Here is a 20,619-nt window from a genome sequence, read left to right on the forward strand (position 1 = left end):
AACTGATTTTTTTTTCTTTTGACGTTTTGCCTTCTTGGGTGTCTGTTTTGTGATTTCTAGACTAAGCAAGAGACACTTAAAGCAAAATAAATCCTCATCTAACTACCTTTTCATCTTCTTAGTAAGTTTCTCATTTGTCTCCTTGTCTTTCTTTCTTTCTCTCTCTCTCTCCCTGCCTGCCTTTTGAGCTAGAATGGTATGTTCAGGGGTCAGCTGACCACCATGGCAGGTCATTCGTTGTGAAGCAGGTCCTTATTATTGCCCTGCCAAATGCTGGCTGTCCCCACATCACTGAGAGGCAGTGTTCCAAAATTCTTTCATTCAGTATTGGAAATGGAAATGCCTTTCCCATAGAAATAGTGTTGTAAATGGTGATCAGGTGCTTAAACTGATCACCATTGACTCCCAAAGCCAATGTACTCCACAATGTAAGTGAATTATATTACTCGTTACACTGGCCTGACCTCAGAGTCCGTGGAGCTAGAGCCAAGCAGGTGCAGGAAGTGGGGATGGGGCTGAGCAGTTGGCCTGACACACTGCATCACCTCACTCTAGGCATCACCCCTTAGCTGCCCAGAACCTTCCCGAGGCCCAGACCAGTGGCCCTTAACATGCCACATGCTCACTCCAGAATTCCCGACTGACTTCCTTAATCAAGATCCCACTTCTCCCCACCTCTCCCCCAGCACCACAGAGATAAGCACTTAACATTAATGGTGCTTATGTTTCAGGTTGAAGTTAAGTGAGTAGCAGAGGGGTATGGCTGAGGGAGGAACACATACGTTGATGTGCTTCACTGGAAACGTTCTAGCCCTTGGGTTGGGTAATGGTTTCCCAGGTGTTCATTCTATTGTTCTACTTTATAACTTCCATATGTCGTACTATTACATGGTTCAACTATTGGCAAAATCATGATTTGAAAAATAAAAAGTAGAGGAGAGAAGAGGTGAATGTGGCCAACACCAAAATATCATATATCATGGGAAAGGCAGATCTATTGCAAAATGTGAACACGCAGACCTGAGGTGCCAGGGCTGCCAACTGTTTTAAATATCAAATCACCTGTAGTATCAAAACATTCTGTGGCCCATTCCATATTAGTTATCTTTTTAGTTTTCATTGAGAAAATATGTATGGAAACAAAGCTTTTAGATGTTATGGATTGTAACATGTACATTTGTTTGATAAACAATAAGTATATAGATGAAATTTGTTTGTGGGCATTGAGAGTGTTTTTTATTATTATTATTATTTTGACATGGACTCTCGTTCTGTTACCCAGGCTGGAGTGCAGTGGCACAATCTCAGGTCATCGCAACCTCCATCTCCTGGGTTCAAGCAATTCTTCTGCCTCAGCCTTCCAAGTAGCTGGGATTACAGGCACCCACCACCATGCCCAGCTAATTTTTTGTATTTTTAATAGAGATGGAGTTTCACCATGTTGACCAGGCTGGTCGTGAACTCCTGACCCCAAGTGATCTGCCCACCTCAGCCTTCCAAAGTGCTTGGATTACACGTGTGAGCTACTACGCCTGACAAGTGGGCATTAATAGTGTTTGAAATTCAGATAAGAAAGTAAACACTTGGGAGATGTGTTCTGACTGAGGGGCCCTGAGGAGTGACCACTGCAGTCAGCTCATAGACGCTGTTCTGTTACACCTGATTCTCAACAGCTGTTCTTTCTTCCCTTCAAAACTAGGGTGCCCCTGTTTCTGGAAGACGAAACAGCACAGTTTCCCGATGGCTGCTTTAGTTGAAATCCCATGAGGTGCAATGGAGGAGGTTTTTGGTTGGTTTTTGTTGTTAGTATTGTATAGGGAACTGAGATACTAGGAATCATGTATTTTAAAATAGGCACAGCCTGTTTATGTATTAAGGACCCTGCAGAGTTTACCTGCATGAATCCTAAAAACTATATTTAAAAGTAGTTGAAAAAGTCCAAAGAGGAGGCAGATCTTTACTTTGGTACTCCATTTTCAGTCTACTTCAGAGTTAGCCTGTCAAAGTCTCAAATTGGTTATCTTTTCAGCCTTTATACGATGCCATTTTTACACATCATGGAAATGCCACAGACTGAAGGAAGAGCAGCTTGGGTGCCCCCAGGAATCCGAATCCCAGGATTTCTAGTCCTCAGAAGTTTCTCTAGAGCTCTATCTTTGATTGTACCTAATGACAATTATTTTTTTGGAAATATGTCTGTGTGTGTTTTAATGGTCTATAGTATATTTTGACTTTAACAAATGCATAACATAAAAAGCTTTTCTCCAAGCATTATTTTAGAGTTTTTTATGTGTTTTTTTAGAAAAATGAAATTTAAAAATGGATTTGAGAAAGATTTCATTGTATTATATTCTCTCCTGTTTTGGTTCTTATGGTTAACTTGTCATTTTCTCTTTTAAGCCAAAATGCTACACCAACCTTATGGGACTCCTTAGAAGAACCTGACATTCGGGACCCTGGTGAATTTGAGTATTTATTCTCCAAAGATACAACTCAACAAAAGAAAAAACCTCTGTCAGAGACTTTTGAGAAAAAAAACAAGGTCAAAAAGGTACTGAGTGATTATGCCAAAGCTGTAATTACATAGGGAAATGGTATATATATATATCATATATACACACACATACCTGTACGTGTGTGTGTGTATCATGGGAATTTAGTATATATTTTCTGTATGTGTGTGTGTGTGTGAGATTCATGGGAGTTCATTACATGCTGTTGGTGCTTTCCCTGTTTTCAGGAAATGTTTCAGAAGGTTTTGCGTGGCAGATGGCAAAGGGAGCCAATAGTTCATGAAATCGGTGCTTGCTATTTTGGCCATATCTTCTGAATTTTCAAACTTTAATCTGGACTTTTTCAGCCATTATGGACATTTCAGCCATAATAAAAAGCCATAATTTTTATTATGAAATAAAAATAAAATTTACTTTGTAGTTAGTGAAAGTAGTCTACAGGTTGTATGGAAAATAGGTTTTATTTATAATTTCATTCATTTAGCAAATATTTCCTAGGGGTTTACTGTGCTAGGCATTTGTTCTAGGCCTGCACTGTCCACTATGGTAACATGTGGCTATTAAATAATGAAAGTAAATAAAATAATTTAGTTCTTTAATTGTACTAGCCACTTTCCAATTTTGTTCTTATGCCTAGTGGCTGCTGTATTGGATAGCACAGATGTAAAACATTTCCATTGTATAAAAAGCTCTGTTGGACAGCAGTGTCTTAAGCATTGGGATGTGTTGAGGGCAAAAATAATAATAATAATAATAATAATAATAATAATAAATCCTTGCCCTGTGGAGCTTATATTAACAAACACTAAACACAAACCCTGTCAATCCCATAGTTGTGCAGGGGAAGGAGAATCAATTTCAGTAAGGTGGGGGTGGAGTCTGCAATTTTAAATGGGGTGTTCAGGGTAGGCCTCATTGTGATGGTGACTTCTGAGTAGTGACTCAAGGACTTGGAAACTGAGAGGCACCAGCCTTCTGTAAGAGAATGAGTTCAAGACTGTCAAGCAGTCAGAGACAACCATGAGGATGAATCACACCTCTGCCACACACTGACTGTGAGATCTGAGGCAACGGTACTAGGTCCTTTCACTCTCTGTGTCTGGATCCCTGCACCATAGCATGAGATGATGTCTGCTCATAATGTTCCTCTAAGTAATTATTCAATGAGGTAATCCACGTATGAGGCTCAGCATAGTGCCTGGCTCACTGTCAGTGCTCAACATAGGATAACTGCTCTTGGTTTTGCTACTGTTACTACCACGGCTACCATTTCCCTGTTTTAGTGGGTTTTTGTTTGGTTGGTTAGTTTTTCTTATTTTTAATAGTAGCAGAAATAGTGTCGAGGAAAAAGTTCTGCTATTGTGAGCTTGGGCTGGTTGTCTTCCTTGTCGTATTTTCCCTTCTCTATAAAAAAGGATTAACAGGCCAGGTATGGTGGCTCATGCCTGTAATCCTAGCACTTTGGGAGGCTGAGGTGGGTGGATCAGCTGAGGTCAGGAGTTCGACACCAGCCTAGCCAACTTGGGGAAACCCCGTGTCTACTAAAAACACAAATATTAGCCGGGTGCGGTGGTGGGTGCCTATAATCCCAGCTACTCAGGAGGCTGAGGCAGGAGAATCGCTTCAACCCGGGAGGCGGAGGTTGCAGTGAGCTGAGATCGTGGCATTGCACCCCAGCCTGGGCAACAAGAGCAAAACTCCGTCTCGAAGAAAAAAGGATTAACAATATCTGAATCTCTCTGACCCACCAGGATGCTGTGAAATTCACACCTAAGCAGGTTTGAGGCAGTGTTTTGAAAAGTGTGTAATGTTGAATGATACCATCAACTCTGCCTTTTTTCTTTTTCTTTTTTTTTTTTTTTTTTTTGAGATGGAGCCTTACTCTTGTCACCTAGGCAGGAGTGCAATGGTGTGATCTCAGCTCGCTGCAACCTCTGCCTCTGGGCTTCAAGCAGTTCTCCTGCTTCAGTCTCCCAAGTAGCTAGGATTATAGGCATACACCACCATGCCCGGCTAATTTTGTATTTTCAGTAGAGATGGGGTTTCACCAAGTTGGCCAGGTTGGTCTTGAACTCCTGACATCAGGTGATCCGCCCACCTCAGCCTCCCAGAGTGCTGGGATTACAGGCATGAGCCACCGCGCCCGGCTACCTTTCCTTGTTAAATTACATCGCGGGGTTCATCATCAGTTCATTTCGCAAGTAATGTAATGATTATGAAATTAGCTGCAAATTACAGGGGAAAAATGGAAAATGTCTGAATTCAGCTTTCTGTTAATCAAATCAGATTTTCCCACTGACTTCAATTATGGATAAAAATCATGATCAAAATGTTTCATCTCTCAAGGTCACTGTAATTATGTTGTCTTGATAAAAATATCCAAAGAAGTATTAAAGGAAAATTTTAAGAGGCTATATTGCATGGGAACAATTTGAATTTTTCTAATAAATTGGCTCCGTGACCCCACCCAAATCTCATGTCAAATTGTACCTACATGTCCAGGGGGGACCTGGTGGGAGGTGATTAAATCGTGGGGGTGGATTTCCCTTTCTGTTCTCCTGATAGTGAATGAGTTCTCACGAGGTTTGGTTGTTCCATAAGTGTCTGGTGCCGCTCCCGCCCCACCCTCTGTCTCCTGCTGCCATGTCGGTAGTATCTTTATAGCAGTGTGAGAATGGATTAATACAAATAGTAAGTTCCAGACCAGTCCGGGCAAAAAAAAGTCAGCTGATTTACGTAGAATGTATTCCCATGCAGTTAGATTCACACGAGATGGAGGTGAGGCTGCCTTGTAGCCAGGCTGGCTTTTTCAGTGCCATCTATAGAAACGGAAGACTTGTTTCTACCTGAATGGCAAAAGGAAAATCTCTGTATTCCAAAGCCAACTTCAGTTTGCCTCTTTCAAGAAGGCTTCCCCGACTAACCAGAAACTCCACTGAATGCTTTCTTATGCAGGATCGTATTAAACTTACTTTTGTTCTTTATTGCTTCTTAGATGGCTATTACTCTTTTTATTTCTCTGCAGATGCTTGAAAACATGTTTTCTCATAGAACTATTCACTTCTGTTTTGGTGAATGAATATTTGTTTTTAAAACATCAAAGCATTTGGTCATTTATTCTTATTTCTTGTAATAGTTTGCCTGTTCAACAAAAGATTTTAACTAAGGCAGTTAGTAATTAGTACTTGATACGTATATTTTGTTTCTCTGTCTGAGGGGGAAAATAACACTTCATTTAAACTCTTTAAATTTTCTGAACAGGGTGGTTGCCATTGCCCCATGGAATCCATACACTTGTGTGGTGCTTGCTTTTCTCTGTAAGTGGAGGCAAAAAATTGGGTCTACTGGGCTTTGTGGTAATATGCAGCTTAGAGTTTTCAATAGCTTTGTGTCCTACCTTAGAGCTGAGGTTTTAAGTTTTAAATAGCAAGCTGGATTGATGCCAGAAAACTCCAAACCTGCCTCCTATGATCTTTCCTCCATGCCTGTGGCCAGATTTCCAGCATCGAAATGGATCCCTTGGTCTCTTTTGAGAGTCAGAGGTTTGTTTTCTTTCCTCTTGAAAATGAAAGTGGTTTTCGAGGTGGTAAGCAGCTGAGGAGTTTCAGCATTGAAGGCCACCTCCTTCAGCTGGATCATGGAATGGTCCCATATGAGAAGACCAGGAGGATACTTGCCAGATAGGTCTTTTTATAATGACTGAACAAGAGGAAGTGCTGGGTACATTACTGGATTTCAAAATCCAGGGTTCTGAGTCTTAGCTATAGGGCCTCAGCCAGCATTGAAACGTGAATAGGAATCTCTTTTTTTTTTTTGGAGACAGAGTTTCACTCCTTTCGCCCAGGTTGGAGTGCAATGGTGTGATCTCAGCTCACTGCAACCCCCGCCACCAGGGTTCGAGCGATTCTCCTGCCTCAGCCTCCCAAGTAGCTGGGATTACAGGCACCCACAACCAAGCCCAGCTAATATTCGTATTTTTAGTAGAGACAGGGTTTCACCATGTTGTCCAGGCCAGTCTTGAACTCCTGACATCAGGTGATCCACCTGTCTCAGCCTCCCAAAATGTTGGGATTACAGGCGTGAGCCACCGCACCTGGCCATGAATATCCCTTAAATGGAGCTGGTCTTCATCCCTCAGCACATTTCACATTTATGTTTCAGAAGTAATGGACAGAATGATCAAGAGTCTGTGGAACTCAGATATTAATTTGTAGCTTCAACTACTAAAATAGTATTTAAATTTCATGTCACTGGCACTTGTTTAAAGTAAGCATGTGTGTATGTGTGTGTGTATGTATATATATGTATGTATCATCTCAAACTAGGCAGGGAGTCTGTTTTGTAATATCATGTAGTCTAAGAATTAGAAGAAATCTTACCCATCATCTAACTTTGTTCTGGTTTTGGCACATGAGAAACTAAGACCCAGAAAGATAAAGTGACTTGTAGGGGTTTGTACACTTTTAACTGGGAAGACATTGATGATGACGAACACTTGTTCATCAGCATGTGTCTGCATTTCCTCTTTATTTAAATGGTAACTTGCCACCTTGGTGATAGTATCAACTTTTATTGGGGTGATTTATTTGAAGTTTATGAATGAGAGTAGCCATTATTAAAATCATCAACAAAATATAGCCACACTTCTGCAAATCCAAAATATTTCCCACATTGTGTAATCACAGTTTTCTTCAGAGTCTTCCAATAGGAAGCCACATCTTTGAGTAAAAAGATATGCCTTCTATGTAACTCCAGCAAAAGGCATATATAGATTTGGAGCTGGTGTTCTTCTTTGACCTTATCAATTCCATTTAAAATATTAGCTATAATAAAATAAATTTATTACTAATTATTACAAATTTGTATTGCATATTTAGGTAGATGCCATTCTCATTTGTGATACTAGACCACTCTGCCACTACAAACATAGCGGTAACCAAACTGAGAACCAGAGCTCAAGATACCAGCTCTCAGTGGTACCACCACCACTGGCTACTATCTCTTATTTTTTTCTCTCATAACATTCAGAAGAAGTCCTTTAACCTTCTCACACTGATTTCTTCTCTACAAAATTGGGAATAACACCCCCTTAATATGGTTATTACAAGGATAATATGAAATTATCATACATTAAGTATTCTTTACATTAATCTCTTAGTTTATGAATGAATGTGAAAGCTTTGGAAAGAAATTCGTAAACATCTTTGATTCCCAAGGTTTTTAAGGTCTTAAACCATTAATGTGTCCATTCCTGACACTGTTTGCAAATGGGAGTCTCTAGGTCATTTTTGTTTTTCGATATTCATGGAAGTATACCACAACTTCCTTTAGTGATACATTCGGACATCTAGTACCTCATGTCATGTTTGTATAGCCTCTCTTTTTTTTTTTTTTTTTTTTTTTTTGAGACGGAGTCTTGCTCTGTAGCCCAGGCTGGAGTGCAGTGGCCGGATCTCAGCTCACTGCAAGCTCCGCCTCCTGGGTTCACGCCATTCTCCTGCCTCAGCCTCCCGAGTAGCTGGGACTACAGGAGCCCGCCACCTCGCCCGGCTAGTTTTTTGTATTTTTTAGTAGAGACGGAGTTTCACCGTGTTAGCCAGGATGGTCTCGATCTCCTGACCTCGTGATCCACCCGTCTCGGCATCCCAAAGTGCTGGGATTACAGGCTTGAGCCACCGCGCCTGGCTGTATGGTCTCTTTTCACTGAAAGATTAAGAGTTTCCCCTGTCAATATGTCATATTTACACTGTCTCTAAGTGACGTTTGTTCCTGAGCAAGGTAGGTCGGCGCCTTGTCAAGGAGCCAGAAATCATCTGCCTTCATTGTCTGAGGTTCTTTCTCCTGGTTCCTGTAAAAACAAACAAAAAAACAAACAAAAAAAAAACAACAACAACAAAAAAACTAGCTGCTCTGATAAACTTTCCAATTGTGTTTTAAACTTGCCCAACAACTTTCTGAAAATCAGCATGACCTGCCAATATTCCTCCTTTTTTGAGATGCCGTGATCTGACTAAATTATAAATCATCTCTGTTTGTTTCCTTTTCTGTAAGATATGTAAAAGCATTCCTCTCCCTCTCCCTCTCTGTCTCTCTGTCTTTTTAATAGATATTTCTTAAGAATTAATGAGATAATGGCTATTCCCCAAGCACTTGGGGGGAAGGGGGTTGTGATGGTTCAGGAGACACTAGTCTGTTGAAACTTTGTGGTGCCAAAAGCCTTCAGCATTGATTGTAATTTGGTCACTTTGGCAAGGATCATAGCTGTAATTCTCAAATCCCAGACTTCGTGTCTCAGTTTACTGAGGAGGGGAGAAGGGTGGAAGAAGAACATTGTTTGGAAGCCTGTTCATAAATTTATAGGGTTTTCATAACCTGTTGCTTTCCAAGTTTATATTATTTCAGCTTTGGTGTACAAGGATAATTTCTCTGGGCTCCCTTGGTGTAAGGTGTGTGCATTATTTTTTTATATAGGGGGTGGCAATAAGTTGGTCTACCCCTTTACATTTTTCACATGTTGATAAATGAGCAGTGGGGTTAGGGATTGTCATCTCTAGAAGTGAGTGAAATAACTTGCCCATGTGTTGATTGTACTAATACATGACCTGGAGGCCTAAATTAGTGATATCTGGAATGATCAGGGCTTTCCTGTTCTTCACTTTAAGGACTCCTGACTGGCCACATTTACTGAAAGGAAACAGGAGCTCCATGACAGGCACCAGTTTACAAAAATTCCACCTTGTAAATTTTATTTGGAAATGAGACAGCCCCAAAAGTTAAGTTGTACATTTATTTTATTTGCTTATTTTTTTAAAAAAAAAGGGTGGTTAGGACTTGTCAAATATGAATATCAATGATTCTTTCAGAATGTTGAATCTGAGTATTATTCTTGGAGTTCAACTATGTTTTTCTTGTTGGCTGTTAAACAGTAACTTAACCTGGATTTGTGTCTCCAGCCAGCTGCATTTAGGATGCTCTTTACCTACCCCACACCACAAGAGGGCACCTTAGAATGCTGAGATACAAAGATAAAGTCGCATGGATCCTAGAACCCCGACAGCGGGCACCTGGAAGACAGCAACTGCCCCTCAGCTCTCTCTTTGCTTCTTATATCTCTGTATTGTGGATCATGAGGCCAAATTTCACAGCAAATTGCCCACACAGAGTATTGGGAGCCAATTGCATATGAGAAAGACTTGTACGTATTAGTAGAATAAAAATCATTAGTAGCCATGGTTCCAGTGCTTAGAATGAATGATTGCAGTATAAAAATATATGAAATATTAGAGTTAGCCCCTTTGGGACTGATTCTGGAATTCCCTTCTCACCACACACACAGACACATGCGCACGCGCACACACATGTATCTTTAAAATCTTCCATATCTGAAGAGAGTGAAAAGCAAAAATTTGTTTGAATGTAGATTTGGGGTTATGTATTTGGAAAACACAAAAATGTACAGGGTATGCTATGAAAGAACCATTCTAAATATTTGTGCTTTAAAAAAATATTTATCTTCTCCTTGTTGAGGAAAGTTTTGAAGTCTCGCTTATTATTTTCCTGAATCTCATTCATTTATCCTCAATCCAGGCTGTTTTCTGAGATTGTGTTATGGGGTTGGAGGTAGACAACAGGATGAGGCTGAGTGCCTGCGCTTGGGACCTTGATGGGATAGTGAGTCCTCTGGCCTTCAGTTCTAAGCTTAGAAGTGTGTGAAGATGTAACAAGAGTAGGGAAAGGTCATATACCTATACTTAGGTTGCAAGTCCAGGTCACATGGATGCTTTTGAAGCTGAACTTGTAAGTGCTTTGCAAAATACACACATCTCCCATGTACGTGATAGTCAAAACAACCCCTGCACGTGCACATGCCCTCACAGGCACATGCTTAATGTGAACAGAGAGAAGTCTCAGTGACCTTGGATTTATTTGATACCGTTCAAGTGGAGATTAAAAAATAAAGATATCACTAGTAGTGACATTGCTAAATGAAGAGTTTTGGTTAAGTGCCTGTCATATATTAACTAATTTGATCTTCGAAAACCCAGTGAGACGGTTCCTATTATTGTTCCTATTTTATACATGAGAAAACTGGAGTTTAGAGGGTTTGGGCAACTTGCCCAACACCACACAGTTCCGCAGAGCAAAGGAATGTTTCCAGCAACAACCCCAGAGCATGTTTGTTTTGTTTTGAGACACAATCTCACTCCGTCACCCAGTCACTGCAACCTCCACCTCTCAGGTTCATCAAGCAATTCTCATGCCTCAGCCTCCAGAGTAGCTGGGACTACAGGCACACGCTACCATGCCTGGCTAATTTTTGTATTTTTAGTAGAGATGGGGTTTCACTGTTTTGGCCAGGCTGGTCTCCAACTCCTGACCTCAGGTGATCCACCCCCCTCAGCCTCCCAAAGTGCTGGGATTACAGGCGTGAGCCACGATGCCCAGCCTTGTGTTCTTAATTACTTGACAAATGGTCATTCATCTACATTTAACTGCCAGTCCTGGCTTTAAATTCACTTGCCCAAGCCTGAATTTTATTTCTTGGTCATTGTATAGTGAGAAAAGTGCCAGCTTTGGTGTCAGTAAACATAATTTCTAATTCAGACTCTGACCCTAACCAAATATCGAATCCCAAACAAGTCCTTTAAATTCTCCGATCTCAGATTTCTCATCTGTCAAAAGATAAATTTTAATTATATGAATTACAAGGATCTGGTCATTACTTCTACTTTGCAGATGAAGACACTCAAGATCTACCAACTTTCATTTGATTTTTAGAAGGCAGATAGATGAGGGTATCACACATGGACCAGTATCTTAGCACTCAGACCCAGGCCTAATCAGATAGATAGAGCTGTCTCCAACTATCAGTAGCATATTGTATGAGTCATAGGTACATGGGGGTTCAGGAAATAATTGTTCTGATTTTAATAATCCCCCAAATGTAAGGTAAATATATTGGAGAGTTATTTTTTTTTATGAGTCTTTTTTTTTTTTTTTTTTTTTGAGACGGAGTCTCGTGCTGTCGCCCAGGCTGGAGTGCAGTGGCGCAATCTCGGCTCACTGCAAGCTCCGCCTCCCGAGTTCACGCCATTGTCCTGCCTCAGCCTCCTGAGTAGCTGGGACTACAGGCGCCCGCCACTGCGCCCGGCTAATTTTTTGTATTTTTAGTAGAGACGGGGTTTCACTGTGGTCTCGATCTCCTGACCTTGTGATCCGCCCGCCTCGGCCTCCCAAAGTGCTGGGATTACAGGCGTGAGCCACCGCGCCCGGCCTTGGAGAGTTATTTTTAAACAAACCAAGTTTTTTGATGTACTGGGGGTGTTGAAGTACTGGAAATATGATAGAGAAAAGTGTAGTGGAAATTAGGAGCCAGAGATCTCATCTTGAAGTTAACTATTAGTTGTTGTAGTTGTTGTATGTCCACTCATGTAACCCCTCTGACCTTAACTTCTATACCTAACATGGCATCTGGAGTGAAAATTTTCAAATATGCTTTCCAGATGCAAGATCTCAGAACGTAACTGAATGTGGATATGTTCCCACATACGTTTTTAAACTGAGTGTGTATAAGATTGAAACAGTGAATTTAGATTTTGCCTTGTCAATGAGTGACATGGGATATACTGCAAGCCAGACTCACAACCACAGTGTTCCACCCTTCCAGTATATAATATTCTCTCTTTGCAGTTGTCCTTATATAACAAAAATGCATTTGGTGGCAGCAGCCACAGTGGTGGAACTGGCCAGCCCCTACTGTGCTGGGGTGGCCCTCCACCATTTTTCCCTCCATCTCCTAGCAGAGTTTCCACAGTCCAGAGGCCTGGAGTTCAGGTTACACCAGACAAAACTGTCCACTTACTTCCTGTGATAGTCTGGCTTGACCCCAGCGCTATGGCCACACTTCCAATTTTTGATAAAATACCTTTGACCCAGAGCTTCATTTCGTTTAGACCTGACCTGGTTTCCCTCCAGCTGAGGCTAATTTGCATGGCTGTAAACACGGACCTTACAAAGCTCACCAACTGTGATAAAAGCAAAGGAAACCTGAGACCATTGGAAATTCAAAAATCTGCCTTCTGTATCCCAGCCTGACTCTGAGTTACCCCTCAGCCCAGGAGGCTTCCAGCGTGCAGCAGCTAAGAAAATGTTATTCTGATTGATCTGATTAGGGCAGCAAGGTTAGCCATGGTCAATTTACAAAGACAGTATGAGAAGAAATCATGTGTGTCGTCATGTTATGGGTCAGCGAGGCCCCTGCCAGAAGTTATGAAAAGCCACAGCTCTGCCAGGACCATTATCAGATCTCCTAGGTGGGGTACAAATGGGATTGGAGGTTTAGGGGGCCCCTCCAGTGAAGTGAATGACAAAAGGGATTGGACTGTGAGGAGCGGGTGAATCAAATCATGCTCGCTTCCAGCTGGATTTCTTAGCTGCCAAGCCCCTTACATGTGAGTGGGAGAGCCTGGGAGTTCCCCAGTACAGTGGGGGAGGACTGCCTTTAGTTCCTCACTGCACGGGAAAGAAGAGGGTGGAAAAGCTAATTTGACATGGACGTGAGGCTCTGCATTGACCCACAGAAGCAGCCAGATGGAACCTATTGGGCATTTTGATCCCTGGCTTCACCACAAGAGTGGTTTAATTGGGATCTGGCTTCAGGCCCTTGCTACTAAATAACCTGAGTTTTAGTGTTTTCATTTTCATTAATTAACTTTCATGCTAGGTGCCTTATTAGTCACATTAGGCATTTTGCATGTTCAAAATATCCTAGGAGGTGAGAAGGAGGTCTTTAAAAACAGTACAGAGCTGCAAGGACCAGGGGGTTAATTCATGACCTAATTATCACATCACTTTTTACTCTCTTGTGGACTCTCTTGTACAACTTCCTTAGTTGAAAATATGCACAAAAACCAGCTTTTAAACTTTGTTTTCAAACGATTATTACATTCATACTGACTAAAGATTTTGGAGCCTTCACCTTGGGTGTGGTTTGCTTCCTTCCTTTCCAAATCAGGAACATAAATGTTCTTGCAACACTGGGATAAGACACATTAATTAACAAAGAAAGATTTATATAAAATGAGGCCAACTGAAAGCTATACTGCTTGAGCTGGGGCTCATTATAAATAGATCCCTCTGTATGTAATCATCTTACTAATGGAAAAGATGAGACATTGAGATGGTTGCCTGGAGAAGCATGTGGCTCCAAATGTAGCAGTACAATGCCTAACGCATACTATGTTTAGAATGCTTTAGGAAGACATTGGAGAGACTGGGCCGTGATGATGTTTTTTGTTGTGTATACATATAATCTTGGGGTGTGGAGGTATCTGAAAAACTTAGCCCTGTAAAATCCAGCCATTCAGTTGCCACTGTAGGAAAGGATGAGCCTCTGAGGCCAAAGTGCATGGAAAAGGAGGTAGAACTCATAGACCTGCACGGAGAGTTCATACTTACGAATTCAAGATCCAGCTGAGATCTGGGCGTTTGCCTCAGAGCAATAGCAAACCAAGAACAAGGCTGTAGCAGAGGGCTGAGCTCCCGTTTCTGACCAGCTGCCTTCTCTAGCGTGCCCAGTGTGGTGAGAGTCACCACGAGACTAAGTATGGAAGGTGATAGTGTGGTAGGGCAGCAGGGGTTTCTGGAAACCCACAGGCCTGGCTGAGTCATCATTCACGGGGCAAGTCCCTTCATCTTTCTAAGTCCCCTTTGTACAGTTCTCTCATCTGTAAAGAAAGAATAATATTAGTGTCTACTTCAAAGGTGGTTGTGAAAATTAAAATATACTTTGTGAAATGTTTGGCCTGGGGCTTGGCACGTCGATGGTGCTTCCACCATGCTATCACCACCATCACTGCCACCATCAGGAGTAGGAATAAGAATAATGAAACATCCTCCAGTGTCATCCCAAAGGAAATCAAGAGGTTGGATGTTAACCAGAAGCCTCATCTCTCATTCGCTTATGGTTCCTGAACTCCAAGGGCTGCTAGTTATAATCCATTTCCCCTATTTGTGTGTGCATATTTGTGTGTGTATGTGTACGTGTGTGTCCCACAGGGGCACAGCTATGTAGTTAAAGCAAATGAATTTTAACCAGATTCTCAGAGATGAATTCCTTCAGTGTGTACCAAGAAAAAAACACCCAATACAACAAAAAGTTTATAAAATGTGCCACCGTTTTCTAGTTCTATCTGTATTTGGCTTTCATGGTAATCTGTGTTTGTGGTACAATTTTAAGAATGCCAGCTATTAGCAGGTAACATAATATCACCTTTCAAAATCTTTGTAGAACATGATAGTCTATAAATAAATAAACATATATAGAATGACTGATTTTGGTAATGGTGAGACTCTTAAAATATGATGTTATTTTAGGTTGGTTTCTTTATTAACAAATAGACTGCATTAACTTTCATACAGTACTTGATTAAATTTTATCAACATAACGTGTGCATAGAGTTTAAAAAGTCAAGCAATATTAAGACTAAAAAAAAGCGAAAGTTCTGCAAATCTCAATAAAATTTCAAGGAATTTTTCATACAGATCACATCTGATCAGAATGAAATTAAGTTAGGAATCATGTGTCAATAATAAAAATAACTAACATGTCAGCATTGAAAACTACATTTTTTAAACTCTTAAGTCCAGGGGTACATGTGCAGGTTTTTACATAGGTAAAGTTGTGTCATGGGGATCTGTTGCATAGATTATTTCATCACCCAAGTGTTAAGCCTAGTACCCATTGGTTATTTTTCCTGATACTTGACCTCCTTCCACCCTCCACCTTCTAACAGGCCCTAGTGTATGTTGCTCTCCTCTATGTGTCCATGTGTTCTCATCATTTAGCTCCCACTTATAAGTGAAAGAATGTAGTATGTGGTTTTCTGTTCCTGTTTAGTTTACTAAGGATTATGGCCCCCCAGCTCAGTCTATGTCCCTGCAAAGGACGTGATCTCATTCTCTTTTATGGCTGCATAGTATTCCATAGTGTATATGTACCACATTTTTTTAATCCAGTCTATCATGTACGGGCATCTATAGGTTGATTCCATGTCTTTGCTATTGTGAATGGTGTTTTAATGAACATACATGTGCATGTGTCTTTATAACAGAATGACTTATATTCCTTTGGGTATATACCCAGTACCAGGATTGCTGGGTCTAATGGCAGTTCTGTCTGTAGGTCTTTGAGGAATCGCCACACTGTCTTTCACAATGGGTGAACTAATTTACTCTCCCACCAACAGTGTAAAAGCGTTCCTTTCTCTCCACAGCTTTGCTAGCATGTTATTTTTTTACTTTTTAGTAATAGCCGTTCTGACCGATGTGAGATCTCATTGTGGTTTTGATTTGTGTTTTTCTTTAATGGCCAGTGATGTTTATATATATATATATATATGCTTGTTGGCCTCATGCATGTCTTCTTTTGAAAAGTGTCTGTTCATGTCCACTTTGCCCACTTTTTAATGGGGTTGTTTTTTTCTTGTACATTTGTTGCAGTTCCTTATAGATGCTAGATATTCAACCTTTGTCAAATGCATAGTTTGCAAAGTTTTTCTCCCATTCTGTAGGTTGTCTGTTTACTCTGTTGATAGTTTCTTTTGCTGTGCAGGAGCTCTTTAGTTTAATTACATCCCATTTGTTAATTTTTGCTTTTGTTTTAATTGCTTTTGGCATCTTCATCATGAAATCTTCGCCCATGCCTGTGTCCTGAATGGTATTGCCTAGGTTGACTTGTAGAGTTTTTATAGTTTTGGGTTTTACATTTAAATCTTTAATTCATCTTGAATTCGTTTTTGTATGTGGTGTCAGGAAAGGGTCCACTTTCAATCTTCTCCATATGGCTAGCCCTAGAACCATTTATTGAATAGGGAATCCTTTCCCAATTGCTTGTTTTTGTCAAGTTTGTCAGAGTTCAAATTGTTGTAGGTGTGCCATCTTATTCTGTTCACTTGGTCTGTGTGTTCGTTCTTGTATTAGTACCATGCTCTTTTGGTTACTGTAGCCCTGTAGTATAGTTTGAAATCAGGCAGTGTGATGCCTCCAGCTTTGTTCTTTTTGCTTAGGTTTGCTTTGGCTATTTGGGCTCTTTTTTGGTGCCATATGAATTTTAAAATGGGAAAAACTCCCTTATTTTTAAAAATGTATGATCACACCCATAAATAAATTGAGTTAAGAAAGTAATTATAATGGAATTTTTAAAACACTTAACAGCAGAAAACAAAAATACTGTACGACTCATAGGATATAGCTGAAATGTATAGTCATGAGTATTTATATTAGAAAAGTAAAAGATAGATCAAAAATCAACAAAGTGCTTTAAATCAATAACTAGAAAAATACAAATAAATCAAAGAAATTAAAAGGAAATATTAGGTTGAAGAACAGGAAAAAGCCATTTTACAGCTTAATTAAATATGGTCAAATATTTGTAATTTTCTGTGGTTTAACCTAATACATTTTAAAAGATGAGAATGGAATTTTTTAGAAGTTTAAGTTGAGTAGAGAACATCAGTTAAAGACAAAAGTTTCTTCTTTAAAAAAAAAGGATAACATTCAAAAACTTTTTGCAAGATTGAGCAAAGCAAACATAAGTAATATTAAGGAAGTAAAAGTGAATGTAACTGCAGATGCAATAGAAATGTATAATACAATAGCATGAACACATTTTTGCCAATAAATGAAAATAATCTGAAATAATTTTCTAGAAGAATGTGAATGGTCAAAACAGTCAAGAAGTAGAACACCTGAATGGTTCCATAAATATTAAGGTAATGAAATTAGTAGTTTAAAATCATCACACGAAATGCGAGGTCCACTTTGTTTTATTACACCAAGCATGTATTTCTTACACAAAATATTAGAGAATAGAAAATCATATTAAACTCAAGGCTAGTATATATAATCTTGATAGCACAACCAGACAAGGGCAGGAAGTAAAAGAAACTACAGGACAATTTCTCTCATAAATATAGATATGAAGATCTTAACCAGAATATTAACAAATGAAATCCAGAAATATATAAAAAATGTTTGATGATTAACTGATTTATTCCAGACTAGCAAATTTGATTCAAAATTAGTAAATGCTTTTTATAAATAATGTAAAAATAGATGAAGGGGGAACTATATAATTAAAAAATGATGGGAAAATATTTGATTATGATTATGATTTTTAATGAAATTTTGTAACTAGGATTGTAAGGGAATAGCTTTAGCCTCAAAAAGAGTGTCCACAAAGCAGGCATGTGTCAAAGGCATATTTGGTGAAAATTTGAAAACTTTCTTTTTGAGATCAGTATGAAATAGGAAATATGATACCCATTTCTACCTCCTTTATTTAATCTAAGCAAGTGTAATAAGGCAAAGAAATCAAATAAAATATATTGGAAAGGAAGAAATGAGACCATGAATTGTGATTTTTCAGCATAGAAAATCTGTGTTGACGGATTAAAAAAGAGAATAGAGTAAACCTAGTAGATATGAGATCAATACACAATAATCAGTTGCATTTTTATACACTGTTAACAAGTTGGAAAATTAAAATACCATTAGAGAGACATAAAATAAGTATAAATCTAAGCAAATATAGTCAAGAGTCAGTGTAGAAAATTATTAGACTTTATTGAAAGCATTAAAGTAGACCTAAATAAAAAGAGAGACATAATTCTCTTCATGAATGGGAAAGCCAGTACTATAAAGGTGTTAATTTTTCCCAAATTTCTAGTTTCAAAGTCATTTCAATCAAAATCTAAGAATTATTTGGAATTTAACAAGCTTATTCTAAAAAATTGCATGCAAGAACAAATGTTCAAAAAACAACTCCAAAAAAGAAAAACTAAGTGGGAGATATTCTACCTCATATCAAAGAAAATAAGGTAATAAGAACTAGTAGAGTACTATAGTATGGTAGTAATTGTCACAGGAAAAAAAATAAATAATGAGTGAAAAGAATTGAGAGCTCAGGAGCAAATCTATGCATATGTGGAAACTAATACATGATAAATGTGGTATCCCAGATCAGTGGACAAAATTGACTACGAATAAAAGTATTTAAAAGTTAAATATATATGGCAAAAAAAGGAAAATGGATCCCTACCTCACTTCGTAAATAAAAGACAATCCCAGATGTAACAATGAGAAAGGAAAATTTTAACAATTTTTGAAAATAATATAGGAGCCTATCTTTTGGCCTCATATGGAAAAGACATGGAAAGCACAAAACAAATAAATACGACTACATTAAAATAAAATCATTGACATAAAGAACTCTTGCTCATCAAGACACCTTGAAGAGTATGAAAAGATATGCCACATGCTCAAAGACATTTGTAATACGTATAGCTAACTAAGAATTGTTATCCAAAATGTTTGTGGAATTCTTACCAATCAGTAATAAAAAGAAACTATGCTACCTGATCGTAGTAGGTGGAATTATAGATCATGCACCTAGTCGCTCCATATGCTGACTTTGAAACAATTCATTTGTATTTAGCTTCTTAACCATCCCTGCCTCCCTCAACACAGAATGCCTCTTGTTCATGTATATCTGGTATTCTGCCTCCCACAGCTATACCTAGGAATTTGCCAGTCCTCCAGCTTCACATTTTCTGTTTTAAAACTTAGAGGGCTCTCCTAGTTTTATGAAAGATAGATTTTTGTCTTTCAAATCATCAATCTCATAATTTGGGGCTAATTTTTTAGAAGAGGACGTCGAAAGGCCTTTACCACCTTAAACTCCAAGTGAATTTGATTTTCACATCTTAAAGCCTATTCCTTTGTTGCAATATAACTAATTAGGGTTGTACATCTTTGCTGGAATAATTATTTCAAGGGAAAGGACTAGAAGTCAGACATCTAGGCGTCTCTGGGCAAATCACCTGCCATGTGTGTGATGTTCTGGTTCACCTAGGAGAACCTCTGGGTACATATGTTCATGATTTTCATGATTCCAGTCAAGATGAGTGTAGACACTCACTTTTCATGGATGGCAGTGGGTAGGCTTTTTGAGTCACTATGTTACACCATTGACCCGATAGCCTGAATGATAGTATGATCATAGATAGAATGAGAGTATGATACACACTTGTTTCCCGTGATAGCTGTGCTATGAGAGTAAAAAGGAGGATAAAACTAATTATGAGAGGCATGTGCTGGGACATAACACCGCAAGTCCTAACAAAATCTTGCAGCAATTCTAAAATATGTACTAAAATACAGCATTATTTCGTCTTTCTCTTTTTACCAACATTCCATGGAATATTTATTTTATATTCATGGAAGGAACTCAGCGAACCTGTTAGAAGCAATGTGGCACTTACGTATCAGCAGCTGTTAGCCAGAAAATTAACAGAGTGGAATGACTTGGGTTGTAAATAATGTACATTATGGCAATGGTAGCAGATGAAGACTATGTGAGAGGTTGTGTACAAAAGGAAAATGTGAGGTGCCCTAAGTAACTTTAAAGGAAGAATTGTTTCCCTTGGAGTTCTGTCTCAGATTTTACCTTCCAGTGGCTTGAGGCACTGCAGCTAGGGGTGCTCACTGTCGCTGGCTCTTCACCTCTACGCAGGAGTGGGAAAGAGCCAGGTAATTTGCATCATGGGTACCCTGTGAATCGAAGGCCATCCATCATTTCTGATATCTTGAATGCAATGATTATCATATCAAAGACATATGATGACATTGAAGATAATAACTTTTCTGTTGCCCATTATCTCTAACCAGCTTGGAGTAATTATTAGCATGTGTTCTTTCCAAAGGCCTAACACTCTAAATGTTGGAAAGAAAAAGCCCTATTCGAGCCACCAAGGATATACGTGTGTGAGACTGGGTTGAAGTTTTTATTATTAGATGAGGAATTATATAGACAAGACAGGAAGTCCAAAGGTCATGGAAACTTTGTTGTTTAGAGGTTTCAGGAGGGCACTGTGGCTGTGTGTATACTTGGGATTGACTTTCTATGAGAAAGTTGTCTCCGATACTTATTGAATGAGTACAATAGCTTTAGTAAAGGGCTTTGTGGAGATTGATATTCTGAAAGGGGCACATGGGAAAAACCTCTGGAAATCAGGGATTATAGAAATATGCATACATACACACAAAC

The 20,619-nt window shown here is 39.2% G+C and overlaps 1 protein-coding gene across 14 annotated transcripts in view; it reads left to right on the plus strand.

Annotated features, from left to right (window-relative positions):
- The window catches only part of LOC105467273 (formin 1), a 468,877-nt gene that overhangs the window by 222,308 nt on the left and 225,950 nt on the right, over nt 1-20,619 (plus strand). For all 14 annotated transcript variants that reach the window (XR_011606208.1, XR_011606209.1, XR_011606210.1 and 11 more), the window contains one exon: nt 2,401-2,551. Coding sequence is in view for 7 of the 14 variants with exons in the window: in XM_071067172.1 (XP_070923273.1) it covers nt 2,401-2,551 (151 nt within the window). In the remaining 7 variants the exon portion in view is untranslated. The remainder of the gene's footprint in view (nt 1-2,400; nt 2,552-20,619) is intronic.

This window comes from Macaca nemestrina, chromosome 7, assembly GCF_043159975.1.
Source record: "Macaca nemestrina isolate mMacNem1 chromosome 7, mMacNem.hap1, whole genome shotgun sequence".
In the NCBI taxonomy this organism is placed as follows: Eukaryota; Metazoa; Chordata; class Mammalia; order Primates; family Cercopithecidae; genus Macaca; species Macaca nemestrina.